Source organism: Lepidochelys olivacea (genome assembly GCF_965140295.1).
Source record: "Lepidochelys olivacea isolate rLepOli2 genome assembly, chromosome: 1".
NCBI lineage: Eukaryota > Metazoa > Chordata > Testudines > Cheloniidae > Lepidochelys > Lepidochelys olivacea.
This window is the reverse complement of record NC_140411.1, coordinates 181,104,510-181,124,570: the sequence shown is the minus strand read 5'-3', so window position 1 is coordinate 181,124,570 and position 20,061 is coordinate 181,104,510. Positions and strand designations below refer to the sequence as shown.

Here is a 20,061-nt window from a genome sequence, read left to right as displayed (position 1 = left end):
GTAAGGGTATAATGTGTATCTAAGCAGTGAAATCAAACATAGAAAGTTCAATCTTAAATTTCTCTGTTGTGCAAAATCACCCCTATGCACATCATATGTATAGGACACAGGAATTATCATACTGCACTAGTCCAGTATCCTGTCTCCTACAGTGGCCAGTACCAAATGCTTCAGGAGAAGGCATAAGAAGTCCAGAAGAAGCAGGCAGTTTGGGATAACATGTCCTGAGGGAAGGTTCTTACAATTGGTGTATTCCCTGAAGCATGGTGGTTTAGACCCTTTCAAAAATTCTTGTTTGTTTAGAATTTGCTATTATAACTCTGGATATTCTTGTTATCAGTATAAACATCCAGTTTCTTTTTTATTCTTGTTAAGCTTTTAGCCTCAATGACACCTAAAGGTTATATAAAACCTTGATTTCTTCTTACTGATTTTGAAATTTTGCTACCTTTTAGTTTAATTGAATGCCTTTTTTTCTTATATTATGAGACAGGGTGAACAGAAGTTTCCAGCTGGCCCTTTCTCTAAAATGCATTATTTTGTATATTTTTCATGTCCTCCCTGTAAAGTACATGATCCCAATCTTTTTGTTCTCTTCATATGAGAGTTTTAGTTTATCCATGTCTACTGGAATGTGAAAAGTATAGTGTTTCAGCTTTAACACTTTATTTTCTAGGTTTTGTAAGCTAAAGAATACATTTAATCACATTTTAAGATAATTATTTGCCATTTACTATACTGGGGAACATCATCAGTCTCTGTTTGGAGCATAGTTGAGACAAACTGCCCTTGGCTTGGCATCATAATTTATAACCTGTCATTTCAGAAAATTCTCTTAGATTACAAACAAACTACACTTGGCTTTTCCGCTGGTCAACATTCAATATGTAATAAATATTTCATATTGGAGCACAAGCACTATTAGCTACCAGGATTAACTGAATATGAATAACCAGTGATCTGAGTAGGCTTCATGCTTACCAAATAGGTTAGTGTCATGTTTCAGCTGATAAATGGGACTGCTACAGTTCAAAGAGATCTGTGACTATCTTGCCAACCCTTTATAGCCACTAGAGCCAGAACACTGGGATTCTATTACTGTAGTTTTGTCTTCACCCACTCTACAGAGCTGCAAGATTCCTTTCTCATTTCTAATTTCCATTCTGACTTTTAGCATTCCTTTGTTTCAACATGGCTGTTCATCATGAAGAAAGAGAAGGGGAGTAGTTTAGTTATTTTGAGTGAAATCTTGGCCTCACTGCAGTCAGTAGTAAAACTCACGTTGACTTAAATGAGGCCCCAATTTCATCCTTTTGTATAACTATTTGGAATAGATATTTTTACATACTACTGATGTAAAAAAAATTAAACTTAGCAACATTTAAAAGAGTATTATGAATTGCGGGTTTTGTTTTGTTTTGTGTTTGCATTTTCCTGAATACAAACACTGGAGATGTGACACTGCTCATGTACAAATGAAGTATTAGAAAATGCAAATCAGGGTGTCACAGGGACTGCTGGTCGGTCACCTCCTGTTTGCTCTGGGGATTAGCTGATTTCAGGTCTGACACCTCCTTTCCACCTCTTACCGTGTGCTCTGCCTTCTCTTCCTAGCTTTCCGTGAGGCAAGTTGCTCTGTGTCTGTGGTTTGGCCATCCAGCCAAAGCGCACACGTCCTCTCCTTCCAGCGTATCAGAGTCTCTGCTAACAAACAGGCTCAGGCAGCCTTCCCATTCACTGCCCAGCCAGTGCCACTTCCCCAGTAGCTGGTAGAGGAACGAGGCCCACCCTCTAGTCTGGGTCCCAAATGTTCTGTCCTGTTCTGAACCTTACTGCCTTTTTTCTGAGTCTTTACCAACCTTCTGGCTCCACCCCTTAGACTACTTCCCTGCAGCTCCTTTTTGTTGCTAGCTTCCTGGCTTTATCCTAGCCCTGCGTCTTTCTTCTCAGCTGTGCACCATCATCATGCAGGGGATTAATTAGGCCACAAAATTCCTTCTCAGCCTTATTAACCCCTTCCAGGCTGGTGTGGGGTGAACACCCCATCATACAGGGATTTGTCATATTTTGGATCTAGGAACAATTTGGTGTACTTCACAAATAGTGCTTTATTGTTAATGATTCAAGCAGTGTAGTGCTGTATGCATTTGTAACTAGGTCCTGCTCATTGTTCTGCCATGGTACATTTTTGAGTGAACCTGTGCATTGTCCATGCCAGAGGATCTGAAGCCCATTGTGAAAGTGATGCATTTTGTTGTTGATGGACATTGCTATTGGGCTGATAAAACATTCTATTCCTGCTTGGTCACAGAGTTCAGATTCCTGCAGGGCACCTACTAGAAACAAACAAGTTGTATAATTTCTGGGAAACTAAGTCTGCCTGTTTATTGATTTGAAGATTAATGTATCTCTTCAATTGTTTGTTAAAAATATGCTGTAAACCATATCACCAATAAGGATATTACAAGATTTAGGTTAATGTAATATTATAATTAAATAACTTCAGTTTTAGAATGGCTGCACATGATTCTCATTTTAAAAAGAGAGGTAATATAATATCTTATTTTGGAGAGAAAAATAACAACATTCTGTTCTGTAATTATTTTTTTCAGGCCGTAGACATTTTCATGTATCGCACTGCCCTAGACCCACCAGCCCTGTGTCTACTGACAGCAACATGAGTGCTGTTGTAATACAAAAGCTCCGACCTGCCAAAAAGCAAAAACACCAGCCAGGACATCTGCGCAGAGAAGTCTACACAGATGGTAAGTCAGTCCATTGAAACAGGTGAAAGTGTCAATGAACTGCTCTAGATATATGCTGAGTGTGTAAAGGTTTTCCTCAGAGATAACATTCTGTTTTAAAAAAATCAGTGATTTGTGTTTGCTATTGCTAAATATGTTAAGCAAATTAATCATTTTAAATTTCCATACTTGGTAGTCTTTATGGATGTCTCCGCTGCACCTGTTTTCTGTCATGTCCTAATAGGCTAATTGCTGCCATTATTTAAGAGAAAAGGTAGCACATATAGGTACGGTAGTTGAAAATAATGTGTGCCTGGGATTAAAATTTTCATTAAAATAATGGAACAATAACTCCTCCAAAGTGTCAGGTTTTTTTTTCACAGAAACAATTTAGCATTCAGATGGTAACCAACAAAATAGCTGAATTTTAATCCAAATGCAAGTATTGTTAGTTACTTTGTGCACCAAAAGGAAAAATGTAATCATCTTCTCTCATGCCTTCACACACAATATCGACTCCTGCTGAAAAGGTAATGCTTGTATTCTCTGGGGAGTATAGGAGGATAATGCAAACATTGTGATGTTGTCTAGAGAGAGCCTTTAATGAAAATGCCTCAGGTGGCCCAGCTTTTATTAAACCACCGCCTTCCAGTTTTTATAAACAACTCAAGGGCTTTGTGGAAATTCATGTAAGATAAATTCTTGAAGACTTACCCATCTTGTCAAGTTTGCTAAATTCGCTAAAAGAGGAGGGGAACGAAGGAGTGTCAGAGGCATCATTCCCCACCTCCTGGTTCTCAGCAACAACAATCTGATTAGGACTTTCATTACTAGTCAGAAATTTTTCAAAGAGGGGCATCATTTGCCATTATCATATGAAAGCCTAATATTATAGATCCTTATCCAGGGTTACAAGAAGGGGTTTTTGAGCCACTTCTCCCTGTGAGTCTTACCACTTGACAGAAAAAATTAATACAAAGCTCACAGCATGATGAGCAGAAGTAATTTTGCAATGAGTGGTTGTCCGTGCTATTATCTGACTTTATTCTGAGTATTTTCTCTCACTAGCATCCATCTGATATTCGACTGCATTAAATATTGGCATGACACAGTGCACCTGGGCCTCTTGGCTTCTGCCCAGGTCCCTTTTGTCAGTGAAACTGAGCTGTCAGAATATTATCTGATTTCAAGAGGTTATTTACAGTGGTTTTGTGCGTGTTTGCTTCTGTGAAAGGGACAACATAGGGTGTAAATCCCAAAACTATACCAGCAATTTTACATTTATGGGACCTCTGTAATGGCATTTTACAAGATTTTATGGACATTTTATCAGCTTTTATTATCTTGAAGAGAATGCTCTTAACTGAAAAATTGGCTAAACATCAAACCTTGATATAATCACATCTACAGTAGCTAGGACATCAGAAAGAAAATCTGGACTGGAGTTGTATGTGGCCATTTCTTTCCCTCTAGCATAGGAATAAATAAGTGAGGGATCTGTATTTGGTGTATTTTGTAAAAGTAATTATACTAAGTTAGACCATGCAGCACTGTGGTTAAAAATTGTAACAGATTTGACAGTTGTGATCAATATTTGTTTTGTATGCTTGAGCAGATGCTTATTTCAGCATGTTTTCTAATAAGACATGATTTTCCGCTAACCTCTGTGTTATAATTAATTTGCTATACATTGTGATTGGTCAGAGAGTAGGGATTTGTTCTATTTTCTGCAATACTAATAAAACCCAGTTCAGTTTTGTTGTATTATTATTTTTTGCCCCAATCCATTTGCACAGCCATATTTGAAGCCTTACTGAAAATTATAATCACTCATTTTAATAGGCACATATAAAAGCTGCTCCTTTAGAATAAGCTGTAAAATAATATCTAATAATTATTTTCCTTAAGTGGAGAACAGTGATATGTAGACATGAAAGAAACAATTGAGCGCAGTTGACCTTTCAAGGTACCTCTTCATTTCTTCCATTGGTTTGGTGTCATACTGTGATTTATTTCTTTTATAAAGCACTGCTTACTACTAGAGAAGCTTCTAGTTTTTCCCATAATGAGTGAGCAGCCTAGTTTACAGTGGAAGAAAACTAATGGTCTGAACCTGGACTTTTATCCCTGGTTGGAGCTGTTAAATACTAGAAGGGAGAAGAGATTAATTATTTCATCATTTCTCTATCTTTTCAATAAAACCTACATTCACAAGTGACTGCTAAACAACAGCTATTTCTTATGTAGCATAGAAGCATTTTTCACTATTCCCAAATTACTTGGCTACATTAGCTCAATAAATATTTTCTAGCAGTTTTATGAAATATCTGTGACATGAAGGATTTACACAGCTGGATGATAAAAAAAATATGGAAGCAAATTCAGGTGTCAGATGATTGGTTGAAATTGCCAAGAATGTTGTCAGCAGCATTATATGCATATGCTGTAAAAATTCTGGTTTTGTTTTCTTTCTTCCGGCACGGTTTATGAAGTAGATTATTGTTGCTTCAGAGAGTTTTTATTCATAATGCAGCAATGAAAGGAGATGTGTTTGCTTTCCATTGCTTATTCTTAAACACAGGATGTTTTTTTAGTTTACTGTGCATTGTATAAGATTGAACAAGCTGAGGGTAATGTAATGACTATGTTATATCCTTGCCTGATACTAGTTCAGATCAGTTTCTGCTGAATGTAGAACAGACTTTCAGCTCTGTTGTTTTGTTCATTGACAGTCACCCAGACTGTGAAACCATATTTGTTGCTAAAAATCTTTTGCTGAGAAAGGAGGGTAAGGAGTAAATGTATGTATATTTAATTGTTCTTTGTCTAGTCTTTCAGAGAGTTAAATACAAGCAAGCGCGTTACTAAAACCTACTAACAAATGCATTTCTCCCCTACCCAACTTCCGCTGATCTATTGACATACTTGATTTAAAAATCAAGTTTAAAAAATATTTTCTGCGCCGTACTTGTCATAAATTATACATTTGCAAGCCTCTTTTGAATCGTTTTGATTTGATTGATCACTAATTAGAAGCCCTCAGACTTGTAAGCATTTAGGTAAACGAAGTGAAAATCTTCTGCAGTGAGTTATAGTCTTTGGGATTTTCCATACAGATTCTGGCATTGGCAGTATCAACATCCGGTGCCTGATTTTTAAATCCAGCCTCCATTTTTGTTCCCACATTTGATGTAGGTAGCTAGCTAACTACCTGAAAACAGGTCAATAGCTCAGTGTTGTCATTTGCACCCACAATAAATGATGAGGTTATTAAAGCAACATTTCTCACAAGTGGAAAGGTGGCTGTGCCAGATATTGACATGACAAACAATTCCAAAATGTTTCCGACTCTCCCCACTATAGACCCACCTGTATCGTTGTGTCTCTCTGCCTTGATGATACAAAATGTCTAAACTGTGCAACTTCAGAAAGAGAGAAAAATTATAACTAATTTTTTTTCAATTTCTACAAATTGCCAAAAATCGTTTTTTCTATAAAATGATGTTATAATTTGAACATTCAGTTTCTTGTGACATTCCAGGATAGAGCATTTTTGCATAGGACACAGCATCTGCTTCTATCCTGAGGCATCTGGGGATACTGACCTTAAAACTGAGACTATTTTGTGAGCTGAAAAGCTTTTACTATGTGTAAGTTATAATTATATAAACGTGCACGTTGGAAAAAAATGTTCTTTATATATTGTACTGGGGTTTTGTACATGCATTCGCTCAATTATTGTTCATGCAATTTAGCATATCATATCACATAGCATATCACAATCTTTAACTATCAACTGTTTTTCCCTGAGATACGATAGTAGATATCTTGGGCTTTATATGTTTAATTTTTTTAAAGAAGATTCCTAATAATATTTCATTCATCGTTACTTATGAGTGATCTTTTTTATGTTTATTTTCAGTTTCTCCACTTTAGTACAAAACTGGCTTAGTGGATTGATTATTTTTTCTGCAATTGTTTTCCCCATGATTATTATGTATGCTCTCATTTATAATCTTATTGAAAATTATAATCACCCTTTTCAAAAGGCACAAATGGAAGATTTCCCCTGTAAAATATGTTATAAAATGGCATCTGTTAATTGTTTGTCTTAAATGGGCAATAATACGACACCTATATGCAAACACAAATGAAACAGTTGAGAGCAGCTGACCTTTACTAGGTACCTCTGAATTCCTTATATTGGTTTGATGTCACTCTGTTATTAACTTTTTTTATTTCTCGCTACAGAGGCCTCCATTTTCTTTTTAATAACGAAACATAACAGTTTGTACTAGAGGTGGTAGGTTGAGTTTTGATTTTCTCTGTGATTTGAGCTGTTAAATAAACACCACAGGAGTGTAATAGTGTTGACCTCAGAAAAGTTTCCTTTTTCCTTTTTAAAGGATTCTTCTCAGCAAGGAACACTGTTATAATGAAGATTTTTATAGTTTCCCTGCAGGGTATGACAAAGCTCTCTCTGAAGAGATGATCACTTTTTCTGTAGTTATTCTTGTATTAATGCAATTTTACAAAAGTTTTTTATATGGATGTGTTTTCTCTTCTATTACCATGCCTTAATTCTACCTAAATAATCATTTTAATCATTGCCCACTTTAACTTGTAACTGGTTAGGATTTGGGGGAGAAAAGTTAGTTATACTTCACTGACTGATTTCTGAAATTACCGATGACTTTGTGTACATTTCTTAGTAATGTTTCTAAAAATGGTTGAGAAGTCAGAAGCCTCTGAAGAAGAAGTTTATAGGTGCAGCCCATATTCAAATAATTCCAATTACTTTCCAAACTGATGCCCACAAAATTCCCAATGTTATGGCAGGGTAGGGTGACTAGACACCAAACGTGAAAAATCAGGATTGTGGGTGGGGATAATAGGAGCCTATATTTAAAAAAGACCCAAAAATCGGGACTTTCTCTATAAAATCGGGACGTCTGGTCACCCTATGGCAGGGGAGAAGAAAAAAGATTGCACTTACAAAGATTCCCAGTTTATACTTGAAGCAAATAAGGGGAACAGAGGGAAACATTTCCCAAAGTGACAGGTTTCAGAGTAGCAGCCGTGTTAGTCTGTATTCACAAAAAGAAAAGGAGTACTTGTGGCACCTTAGAGACTAACCAATTTATTTGAGCATAAGCTTTCATGAGCTACAGCTCACTTCAGCTGTAGCTCACGAAAGCTTATGCTCAAATAAATTGGTTAGTCTCTAAGGTGCCACAGTACTCCTTTTCTAGTTCCCAAAGTGTGAGACTTGCCCCTGGAGGGTGCTTGGAAGATGTATAAATTAAGATGGACAGGTCTTTATTGCCAGTGCATGGTGAGGCTGATGGGCATTATTGGTTTCTTTTACCTGAAGTACTCAGTTTTCCAAAGTTAGGAAATGTAGCTTGAACCACCTTTCTACTCCCTTGATTCTGGGCCAGCCAATGACTGAACTGAACCCAAGCATAACTTAAAGCAGGTGAAGGACTGCTGTGTGTTAGCCCTGCTGCAGTGATTCCACACGGACCACTGTGCCAGCTAAGGCTCAGGTAGAGCTTCATGCACAATTCCACCCTTTCCCTCAGCTATGGCACACCCCTGCAATGCCCCTGAGAGGGAATCTTAAGTGGCCACCACAGGACAGCGTTCTGGTTGCTAGTGCCAGGAATATATCTCATCATCCCATTTACTTGTACTCAGGGCTTAAATTCTCAGAAATTATTTCCAGGGTCCCCTACCCCCTTCAGCTGTGGAGTGCCGGAGCTCATGGCTTCTGCCCTGTGGGTCGTGCGGATTTGAAAATATTTACCAGAGATCCTTTCCAGACAGCTCTGGATGACTTTAAGCTCTGCTTTTATTCCAGTTTTTAGTCATCTTGAACTCATCTCCTTACTTTTGTTGTACCAGTTCAGTCAGTTTTCAGTTCAAATGTACATCTGCACAAATATACCTTGAACTATCTGAATGTACAGAGGTGATAGCTGAAAAATGCAGCTGCTCTGAGATTTTGAAAGCTCTCTCAGATCGTCTCAGAGGAAATAGTGAGAATGAATGCATTTCATTGCAAATTGCTGAAGCAGGGATTTTAAAATGTTCAGTGGTCTTCATTCTTTAATAGATGCACTTGGGATGCATGCATTACTGACTCATTTACACCTCTCACATGTACATTTTCTTCACCTGTTTACTTAATATATGCCTATGGTTTGTTTCCTGTAGCCTTGATCCAAAGCAGGCTTGTATCTTAGTTACAGTATGTGAGCTTTTTAAAACTTTCCTTCACCTTTTATAATACAGTTGTGTGCTATTATAACTGACTGATAGCTTTCCCCTTCTATTTTTAAAAATGTTAAGTATTAATGTGGAAGAGAGAAAAATAGCATAGATGCCCCTTATAAATAATTATTGTTGCCGTGTTGGGATACATTCGATACTGCAGCACAAGCTAAATGGAAGAGAAAAGTTATAAAACTATTTTCAATGGACCGGTCTCATTAGTCTTCATGTTAGGTTTTGGGGCTTCAATTCTATGACTGTGCCGAGTATCTTCAATTGCTACCGACTTCTTCAGTACTTTGTTTAGCTGTCAACTATTTTCAAACATCTCTGAAATGTCTTGCAGGAAGCACTTAATATCTTGCAGAATTTGTGTCCTATTTGCATAATGCATACCTACAAGAAGAAGATCTGATCAAAAATGCAGATGTCACAAAGCTAGGAGGGGTTGCCAACACATTGGAGGATAGAGCTAAAATTCAGAGGGATCTTGATAAACTGGAGAACTGGGCTATACATAACAAAATGAAATTCAGCAAAGACAAATGGAAGGTGCTACATTTAGGGAAGAAAAACAAAAATGCATAAATAGAAAATTGGGGACAACAGGCTTGGCAGCAGCATCGCTGAGAAGGATCTGGGAGTTGCAGTGGATCACAAACTCAACATGAATTAGCAATGCAATGTTGTTGCGAAAAAAGCTAATGCAATTTTAGGTTGCATTAACAGAGGTATAGCATGCAAGCTATGGGAGGGGATAGTACTGCTTTACTCAGCACCGGTTAGGCCTCAGCTGGAGTACTGTGTCCAATTTTGGTTACCAATATATAGAAAGGATGTAGAGAAACTGGAAAGGTACAAGTGACAAAGATGACCAAAGGGATGGAATGCAAGCCATCTGAACAAAGGCTGAAGGAACTGCTGGGTATGCTTAGTTTGGAAAAGAGGAGATTGGGGGGGGGTGATAGCAGTCTTCAAATACTCAAAAGGATGCCATAAAAAAGATGGAGAAAAGTTGTTCTCTTGCCACAGAGGGCAGGACAAGAGGCAATGGGTTCAAAGTACATCATAATAGATTTAGATTAAATCTTAGGAAAAACTTCAGAAAAATAAGAACAGTAGGACATTTGAACAGACTGCCTAGGGAAGTCATGGAATCTCCTTCACAGGTAGTTTTCAAAAGGAGGTTGGAGGTTTAGAAACAACAAACCCTGCACCTTGGCAGAGGGTTAGACTCGACAACTATTGTGGTCCCTTCTAACCCTATGGTTCTATAATGTGATCTACTCAACTAGTACAGAAAGTGATCTTTAATGCAAAACCTGTTTTAAATACCTTTGTCTTTCAGGCTAGCTTGTATGAATGAATTGTATATATGCTGTGTGTAGCCTATAGGATGGTTTAGGTTAAGAAATAAGTAGAAATTAGGTTTTGGGCTGAAGTTAGCCTAATTTTCCAGGAGTATGGAAAATTGAAGTTGCTAACATGAGAAAGTCTGAGATAAGTTGGAGTCAGTAAAGTGGGAAAATTAAAGTTAGCAAAGACATGACCCAAGGTTATGTTGTGGTTATGTTTTGATTATAACTGGTTTGAGCAAGGTTTTTAATGAGTGTTTTTGAAGATTGTGAATGTTTGATTAAAATACTATCTATATTGAAAACCTGGGAAGGACATTAGTGCAGATGTTTATTTAAATAATGTGTAATGTAAAGAACAAATAAGGAGGTGGTGGAAATATAATTATGGTAAGGTGTAGTTCAATGTTAATTGGTATTATAATAGATTATAAAAGAAGTAGCCTTGGTAAATTGCAGAAGAGTTCTAATTAACATCAGACGGGTACGGTTAGGTTTCATGATTATAAGGCTGTACTTCATTCTATTGTCAGTGGACTGATAGCCATTAATACACTATTTCATCTTTGAGTGTAAGTGATAATTGCATGCCTATTTGCTAAACTAATCATTTTTCTTTTGAATAAAGTTTAATTGTATCATTCAAAGTATCATCTAGCAGTCCTCTACTAAATAAATTTTCTGTAACCTAGAGTCTTGAACCTAAAAACTAAGTTGGTTTGTATCTTAATAGTGATATTAATTGGGAGCACTTCAACATAAGGTTGCAAAAGGTTACATATGGCGTGCCTACAAAGACCAGGACTGAATATATTTCCTTTACTTGATGTTGGGTGAGCTATCCTATAATTCTGAAAAATAACAGAAATAGCTCAGACATAGGTGAGAGGTTTATTGCAGGAGTGGGTGGGTGAGATTCTGTGGCTGTGTTGTGCAGGAGGTTAGACTAGATGATCATAATGGTCCCTTCTGACCTTAATATCTATGAGTCTATGAGTACTTCTAGATTACCTTTTCGGGTAGCCATCAGCAACGTTTCTCATATAATAGCCGTATCCCTCCCAAAGAACTGAGTACATTTCAGGTCCGGAACAACTATAGCAAAAGCTTGCTCTTCTCGTGAATGGACCTCAACAAGGAAGATGACTATCCACAAGAAGCATAGCCAAACTTTTAAAAATTGGGTGACAACAGTCAGGCTCCTAAAACCACGTTTGGGAACCTAAATAAAAGTGGACTGATTTTCAGAGGTGGCAAGCACTTATAGTTCCCACTAAAGTCAGTAGGATTTGTGGAAGCTGGACCGTTTAGGGGGATGCGGTGTGCATGGACTTTGGACTCTATTAATAAACACCAACTACTGAACATTTTGGTCTGTGTTGTTTTCATAAAATCTAATGACATTACCAATATTCATTACCATAATTCAACATGGAACTCCCTCAGAAGCTACAAGGTCTCTTTTAGAAGTCAGGTTTCAGAGTAGCAGCCGTGTTAGTCTGTATTCGTAAAAAGAAACAGAGTACTTGTGGCACCTTAGAGACTAACCAATTTATTTGAGCATAAGCTTTCATGAGCTACAGCTCACTTTGTCGATGTAGCTCACAAAAGCTTATGCTCAAATAAATTGGTTAGTTTCTAAGGTGCCACTATACTCCTTTTCTTTTTAGAAGTCAATAATTTAGCAAATGTATTCTCTTTTTCTGAGAGATGTCTGCCACTACATCACATTCACAGTCATTGCTTCCGTAGGAAATGTACTTCCATCGCTTGGAATGCAAGAATTATTTTACACTAGCATACGGTCAAGAGCAGTGATTGTAATACTTCGCCATACATGAAATATATTTGAGAGCAATAGTATTGTTAATCTGAAAGTGAGCTTGTGAATGACGGTTTGAAGTGTGTTGTAGGATAGGGCATCACAATGATAGCAGGGTTAATGTTGGAGGTGGGGACTCTGATGGGTGAGTGTTGCCTTTATTTACTACTTTGCTTCGCTCATGATATTCTGATTTTTTTCAACTTTCACATGCTCTCTATTGCTGTCTTCCATTTTGCAGATTTGCCCTTATTCATGGGCAAATACTTTGACTTTGAATAGGGCTGAAATTAGGCAAATTAGCAACGATGTTAACTGTCTATATGTGAAAGTAAGGCTGCCCCTCGGACTTGTCTACACAAACATTTATTTTGCAGCAAACTGGAGTATGAATTTATTCTGCTGTATAATAACTGTTCACATGGACCCTGCTGGTGTGTATTAATTTATTAATGCACTTTGATTGGTGCCATTTCAAAGAGGACGAAATCTAAGTTCATTAACAAACTGTTCATGCACGTCAGCAGGGTCCATGTGGATTGTTACTCCATGACAGGCTATTACAAAGTAGAGTCACATCCTAGCATGCCATGAACTAATTGTTTGTGTAGAAAAGTGCCTACTAAAGGTGGCCACCAGCACTCATTGTTTTCCTTGGGATTGAAATCACACTGTCATCAAGGAAAATGGCTGCAGTTCTGTGGTTAGGGAGCCTTATAGAAAAGTGTGAGGAGACAGGAGAAGATAAGAAGCAGAAGAGAGACTGAGAAGTGGTAGAACTTAGAAGGAGATACAGAGATAGGCAGGAGGAAACTGGGCAGGGGAGCTGTATGGAGATGTGGGAGCAAGGCAGACTTAGAGGAATGCTGAGGATTGTGGAGCAGGAAGATGCAGAAGGGGAGTCGAGAAGACTGAAGGGAAGACAGGGATGTGGGACTTAATTGAAAACTGAGGAGGAGAGACGTATGGTGTGCAAGAGGGAGGCTGATGAGTTCAAGGGCTACGAGGATGAAGAGACAGTGATAAAGAAGCCAACGGAGAGGAATGAGAATGAACTCTCTCACCCCAGGGGTAGGAAAGAATAGGTGAAGCCCCTCTCTGAGCAGCCAGTTAGAAGCCTGCATTTTTGCTATTTTTAGGGTTGAATTTAGAACTGGAAATGATCTCAGGGTGGCTACTTCCTCCTACGGGCTCAAACAGCAGAAGGCAAAATTTTAACACAATACATTTGTTTTTTTTAAATAATGATTTCTAAGTTCATCTTGTGATTGGAGGGGGAAAGTCTGACTCTTGACGGTTTAATGCTTGGGTTGGCTGAACACTTGAGCAGTCTTAATTCTAAGTTAACGATTTTCTTTTGTGAGAAAATTGACCTAAAAATATGATGAGTTACCACAGTGGAAGTAAAATACTATTCCTTAATTTTGTTAATGCCTGATGTAATTTTTTTTTTACTTTGTAGACCTGCCACCCCCTCCAGTGCCACCTCCTGCTATTAAATCTCCTACTGCCCAGTCCAAGTCACAGCTGGAGGTGCGGCCTGTCATGTTGCCAAAACTCGCCTCTATAGAACCGAGAACAGACAGGTCCACGGAAAGAAAAGGAGTGAGCTACAAAGGGAGGGAAGGGGCAGATGGCAGACAGCATTCTGATGTGCGGACAAATTCAGGAGAGCGGAGAGAATTGCAGGAACAGCAAAATGATGGGAAACTGCGAGGAAACAAAGCAGCAAAGCGAGAAGGCACACAAGCAAAAACTCATCTTCTCCAAGGTGATTTTGACATGCATTGAGTTTAATGAAATATATAACATAGCTAAGCAGGAAGATCTGGTCCACAGACCTCCCGATCAAATTCACAGCAGGCCTGAGAAGTTAGGCCTGGTCGATGCTATATAAGTGCTGAAACTGGGGGTGCTGCCACAGCCCCTGACTTGAAGTGGTTTCCATCATATACAGGGTTTACAGTTTGGTTTAATGGCTCTCAGCACCCCCACTATACAAACTGTTCTACCACCCCTGCTACACTATGGGGTTAGGTTGACGTAACTTGCCTTGCATCTAATTATCTGTGGAAGTGTCTTCACTTAAATGTGGCTCTTGCTGACATAAGTGCCTCTGTATGCCAGTGTTGTAACACCACTTCCCCGCATGGCATAGGGTCACCTTCGACGTAATTAGGTTTATACAGTACCAGTGTAGACACTGCGTTGCTTACATTGACTGCTACTGGCTATCGGGAGCCGTTCTACAATGCTCCACATGGGTAGTATGATCAATATAAGTGCTGTATGTGAATACCTTACGTTTTACAGCTACACCTGGAGAGGCATTCTTGGAGTGCCTTATGGACATTTGTCACTTGTGTGATCTCCTCCTACCTCTGCCCCAGTTTATTAAGGGAGTTCAGTGAGGCTCAGGTAACCCAGATATTTAGTAATAATACTGATGAATTGAAGGTTGACTCATTTTCACCTTACATTTATAAAGGAAAAAAGTGCAACACAGATTTCAAAGACCACTTAGTCTTACTTCGATCCCCTTTAAAAAGTAGAACACTATAATGAAGATTAGACCAATAGAATGGGTTGAAGTTGTACAGGTTACAAATAGTAATCAGAATGATGTTACAAAAAAGGATCATGCTAGACCAACCTAATCTCTTATTTTATGGAGGTCAGTAAGGCTATCGATAAAGGGAGTTCATATGACAGTATCTATCTAGCCCTCAGGAAAGCTTTGGGCAAAGTATCAAGCAAACGCTTGATTCTTTCTTAGACTAGCTAGCCTGGGTACAAAACAGGGGAATAGAAATTGGACAGTAAATTGGTTAAATGGGCACATAAGCAAGAGGTCATTGTAAATGGCAGTGGGTCACAATAAAGAGAAGTCATTAGAGGGTTACTTCAGGGGTTGGTTCTGGGGCTGTTGCTTTTCAATTTATGGATTAATGGCTTTGAGCAGGTGGCAAAATTTGCTGATGACAGTAAAATTGGAAACAATGTTAGTGTTTAAGGGGCATCTCACCTTCAGAAACAGTTAAAACATTAGGGCAGATGTCTGTGTGTTGATTTATAGATATGTACTTGAGCTCTAAAATCATAAGGCAGCCTACATGTGACTGAGTAAGAAAATGAAATTTACTGACAATAAAAGGAATGGAAGCATTCAGGTTTGCAGTATCTATTACTGATTCTAATTATTATTTACTTAATAAAAATACTTAGCTCTGGTATACTGCTTTTCATCCATATGTCTCAAAGCAAAATCAAAAATGAGGGATAAGGAATTTTAAGGCCAAAGATTTCCAAAGTGCCAACTAATTTTGGGTGTGTCTGTTTTTCTGTGCCCGACTTGAAACCAACCCAAAGGACCTGATTTTCAGAGGTTAACTTATCAGCTGCACATCCTGTTGACTGTAGTGTAAGCCTAGTGCAGTGATTCCCAAAGTTTTTACTAAGGCAACCCACTCACTACGTTTTTCATTTTTTTGCAAGCCACCATTACACAGATGTACCCTCTGCCCCAGCAGAGGGGAAGGGAGGACACAGTGTGTGAGTAGGAGAGGTTGGAGAGAGAATCTGCCCCACACTCACCCAATAGCAGTGGCTCCTGTCCCCTGGGGTTGAAATCAACACCCTGCTCCAGGCGTTGTGACCTAGTACCTGGGGTCACACGCTTGGCCTCCTGAGTTGTGGTGAAACTCTGTGTACCAGGTTACAATGTCCAGAGCGGGGAGCTAGGCCCAGTCCTGCAGGGTGAGTGCAAGGCAGTCTCGCTGTCCAACCCTCATGGCCTCCCATCCTCATCAGGCCAAGAGAAGTGTGTGTTTGCCTAGGCCAGGGCCCAATGATGGGTTAATCTGACCCTGGGCATGGCGACTCCTCTAGCGCCTTATCACAATCCACTGCTGGGCCAGGACCCACCATTTGAGAAACAATGGTCTAATGGCTATGGAGAGAGGAGACCTGAAGTGCATTACTGAGTCTGCTACTGTTTGTAGGATCCTGGCCAAGTGACACAGGCCCAGATTAACAAATTTTTCCACTAAATTTGAGTGCCTACATTTTTGAATGTTCAGCTTGAGATATGGTGCGCCTGATTTTCAGAGGTGCTGAGTCCCCACAACCCCAGTAGAGCTCAAGGATGAATTGTCCCCTCCACTTCCAAGGTCATACCTGACAAATATACAGCAGAGGTTTTCTTCATTTCTCCATTTTCTGCTGGAATACAGAGCAGGGATCATAAGTTTCATGTCATAAGTGGACGTGAATCATGGATCACTCTTTCTGTTGCTTCTTTCTCTTCATTTCCATATTTCTAACCTCACTATTACCTTTTCTTCAATAACATGTTTTACTCTGTTATGGAAACAATTGTGAAGCAGTTCATACTGCTACCAGCCATCACTAAATCTCTGTGTGGCCATTTAAAAATTGCACACATTAAGTATGTATGCAGACTTTGCAGATGCACATTATACTAAAGCATATAAATGTACATAACAATGTATGTATTTCATTGCACAGAGGACATCTTACCATATTGTAGGCCTACATTCCCAACATCAAATAATCCAAGAGATCCCAGTTCCTCCAGCTCTATGTCATCAAGAGGATCAGGAGGTAGACAAAGGGCAGATCAAACCAATATAGGCCGAAGAAATGCTGCAGAAATGCAAGTACTGGGAGCATATGACCAAGGAGAAGAAGAAGAAGAATTAGAGGTAACTGCAATGGCACTATTAGCAATGCATATGATAGACCCTTGTCACTGGAAAATGATTTGCGGACCTAGATAGATAGCAAGGTGAAAGCACATTTCAAAAGTGGAAATATTTAACTTAGGAAAATTATTTTAATTGTTCATTAAACATAAGAACAGCCATACTGGTCAGACCAATGGTCCATCTAGCCCAGTACCCTGTCTTCTGACAGTAGCCAATGCCAGATCCTTCAGAGGGAATGAACAGAACAGGGCAATCATCAAGTGATCCATCCCCTGTTGTCAAGTTGCAGCATCTGGCAGTAAGAGGCTCAGGGGTACCCATAGCATGGGATTGCCTCCCTGACTATCTTGACTAATAGCCATTGATGGACCTATCCTCCATGAACTTATGTAGTTCTTTTTTTTAACCCAGTTATAGTTATAGCCTTCACAATATCCCCTGGCAATGAGTTCCACAGATGGACTATGTGTTGTGTGAAGAAGTACTTCTTTTTGTTTGTTTTAAATGTGCTGCTTATTCATTTCATTGGATGACCCTTGGTTCTTATGTTATGTGAAGGGGTAAATAACACTTACTTTCTTCACACCATTCATGATTGTATAGACCTCTATCATGCTCCCCCTGTGTTGTCTCTTTTCAAAGCTGAACAGTCCCAGTCTTTTTAATCTCTTTTCATTTGGAAGCTGTTCCATACCCTTAATAATTTTTGTTGCTCTTCTCTGTACATTGTTGTTATTCCCAACAAAATCGATCTTAAAATAGAGATACTGTTGAGAATACATATAAGGATGTTGTGGTTATCCACAAAACCAAGCATTATAAGCAGAGGAAATTCAAAATAAAGGTTAAATTTAAAATAATACAAACATTTTCAGATATAGGGCACCCAAAACAACCTTAACTCTACCCTCTCATGACACATCTTAGAGTCTCTGGTCCTAGATTAGACTAAATAGATATTTAAAGACATATTATATATTTTGTTGTCATCCTCTAGTGTCAACCAAATCCCAGCCTTTGTCTTAAAATTCATGCACAATAGCATGGTTATATGTTGTTTGTGGGTAAAAATCTCTAAGGCTAGAATGAAAATACTTTCAACAATAAAAACAAGCTAACACCTAGCCAATTATTTTGATTTCTTACAGGAAACCGAAAGCTGAAGAGGACGAGAGATGTACTGTAACAGGCTTTGAAATCTAATCAGAAAAATATCACATAAGATGCCTCGAGTCTGATGATGTTTGATGCCAGAAATAATGTTCAGTGCAATCAGAGTGTACAAACTTTCATTTTTATTCATGCCATCAGAACGCTAGCCTTTATTTTACTATTTCTTTTTAACCCCTTTTCATTATGAACAGCCCCTGACTATTGCATAAGGCTAAGTGTATCACCTTCTTTCTGCCCAGAAGGCAGGTAACCTGCTCTTCCTGGTGTGGATGCCAACTGTCACTTCAGGATTTGGACAGAAGAGGGTGCCAAAACCTGGGATTCCTAGTTTTCACCCTTCAGGCGGCACCAAGCCAGTTGATACGGCACCGGGTCAGTTGATAATCTTCTGTGTAATATAGCATTGATTAAAAATACTAAGTTGCATAAAGTGAAATTTGTGCAAAGGGTTCTTCTAATGTAGTGGCTTTACTGTAGCCTGCAGTTCGTGCAAATGGTAACTTGCATTTCAAAATGGACTGTTCCTTTTATTTCCTGCCAGTTTCTCAATGACCCTTTGCAGCAGCAAAAGAATTACTTTTTAAAATGCAACTAGAAGCAACTTGGGGTAGGGTGGCTCATACTGTAAATATATACTCATTTTAAAGCCCCTGTTGTACTTTAATTTGTCTTCCCCATTTTCATCATTCAAGTACATTCTTATTGAAAATGTCCTTTGGGATAGGCAGGAGCCAAGCCAGTAGGAACTCTGGTGGTCTAGTCATGGCATGAATAAGTCTATTAGAAACTTGTTCTAATTTTCAACTTAAATGACACTTATAAAAATAAGCAAGGAAAATAATGGACATTTTTAATAATAATTGGGTAAGGACATAGTTATTGTGACTGGCCCAAATCTCAGACCTCTACTCGTAATATCAATTCACCTTAAAGAAGTGCCACTTAAAGATGTTTTGTTTGATCTTGGGGTTTGTTTGTTTTGTAATGCACTGCTTTTTTTTTTTTTTTTTTTTTGGTTTTAAAAGCACAATCACTAAACTTTATTTGTAAACCATTGTAACTATTAACCTTTTTTGTCTTATTGAAAAAAGTTAAGAAGCATTTGTTTGGGACTTTTTTCATCTTTTTATTAATGCTTTATGTTTGTATTTGGAATATTTGAATGATGACAGATGGGAAAGTAACATACCCACACGTGAGCCATAAACAGAACACTTCTCACTTTTCCTGGACTTGTGGAACATTCTCAAGTTTGCTGTGGCCTATCTCAACATTGGATTTTCATAAAAGCTGAAATAGAGGCATTAGTTGTGTTGAATTTTGCCAAATGATGTCCTCTCTCTGTAGATTTTATCATCTTTTCTGTAATTATATGATTTCTTTGTCATTGGTGCTAATGGAAAATTGTGTGTTTGTTTATGGACAGCTATCAGGACTAGCCCCAGTGGGAAAAAAAAGAGTGTTTTGGTGTTTACCGAGGACTGAAATTTTTCATTTAGCTAATTTTTAAAAAAATGGTTACATAGAAAGGATGTGCAGTACTAAGGGAACAATCCATGTGATTAATGTTTTCATTATGTTCATGTAAGAAACCTCATATTTTAGCCATAATTTTGCATACTGAGGATCCAATAATCAGAAAGTAATTTTTGTCACATTATTTATTAAAAATGTTCTCAAATACAGCATCTTGTCTTGTAAAGTTTCTTGTTTTACTCAAAACTAACTTTTAGAGTCTGATTATGATATGATTTATATCAATATACTTGAGATATTATTCCACTGAAGTCAACAGGATCCAGCCCTTAGACTTTTGCATAATAACTTCTGATAATCATAAAGATGCAAATACTGGGTGCTTCATGAATATTTTAGCAGCTCTAACAGGGTAAACCATCACATCTCTAAAAGCATGCTAACTTCCAAAATGAGCTGAAGACAGAAGTCCAGTCCCTAACCCATGC

At 38.3% G+C, this 20,061-nt stretch overlaps 1 protein-coding gene across 4 annotated transcripts in view; it reads left to right on the top strand.

The window, feature by feature from the left end:
- The window catches only part of ROBO1 (roundabout guidance receptor 1), an 872,802-nt gene extending 853,038 nt beyond the window's left edge, over positions 1-19,764 (top strand). For all 4 annotated transcript variants that reach the window (XM_084633794.1, XM_084633793.1, XM_084633796.1 and 1 more), the window contains 4 exons: positions 2,613-2,765; positions 13,660-13,968; positions 16,725-16,921; positions 18,073-19,764. In XM_084633794.1, the coding sequence (XP_084489920.1) occupies positions 2,613-2,765; positions 13,660-13,968; positions 16,725-16,921; positions 18,073-18,087 (674 nt within the window). In that variant the 3' untranslated portion in view covers positions 18,088-19,764. The remainder of the gene's footprint in view (positions 1-2,612; positions 2,766-13,659; positions 13,969-16,724; positions 16,922-18,072) is intronic.
- Positions 19,765-20,061: the final 297 nt, after the last annotated feature.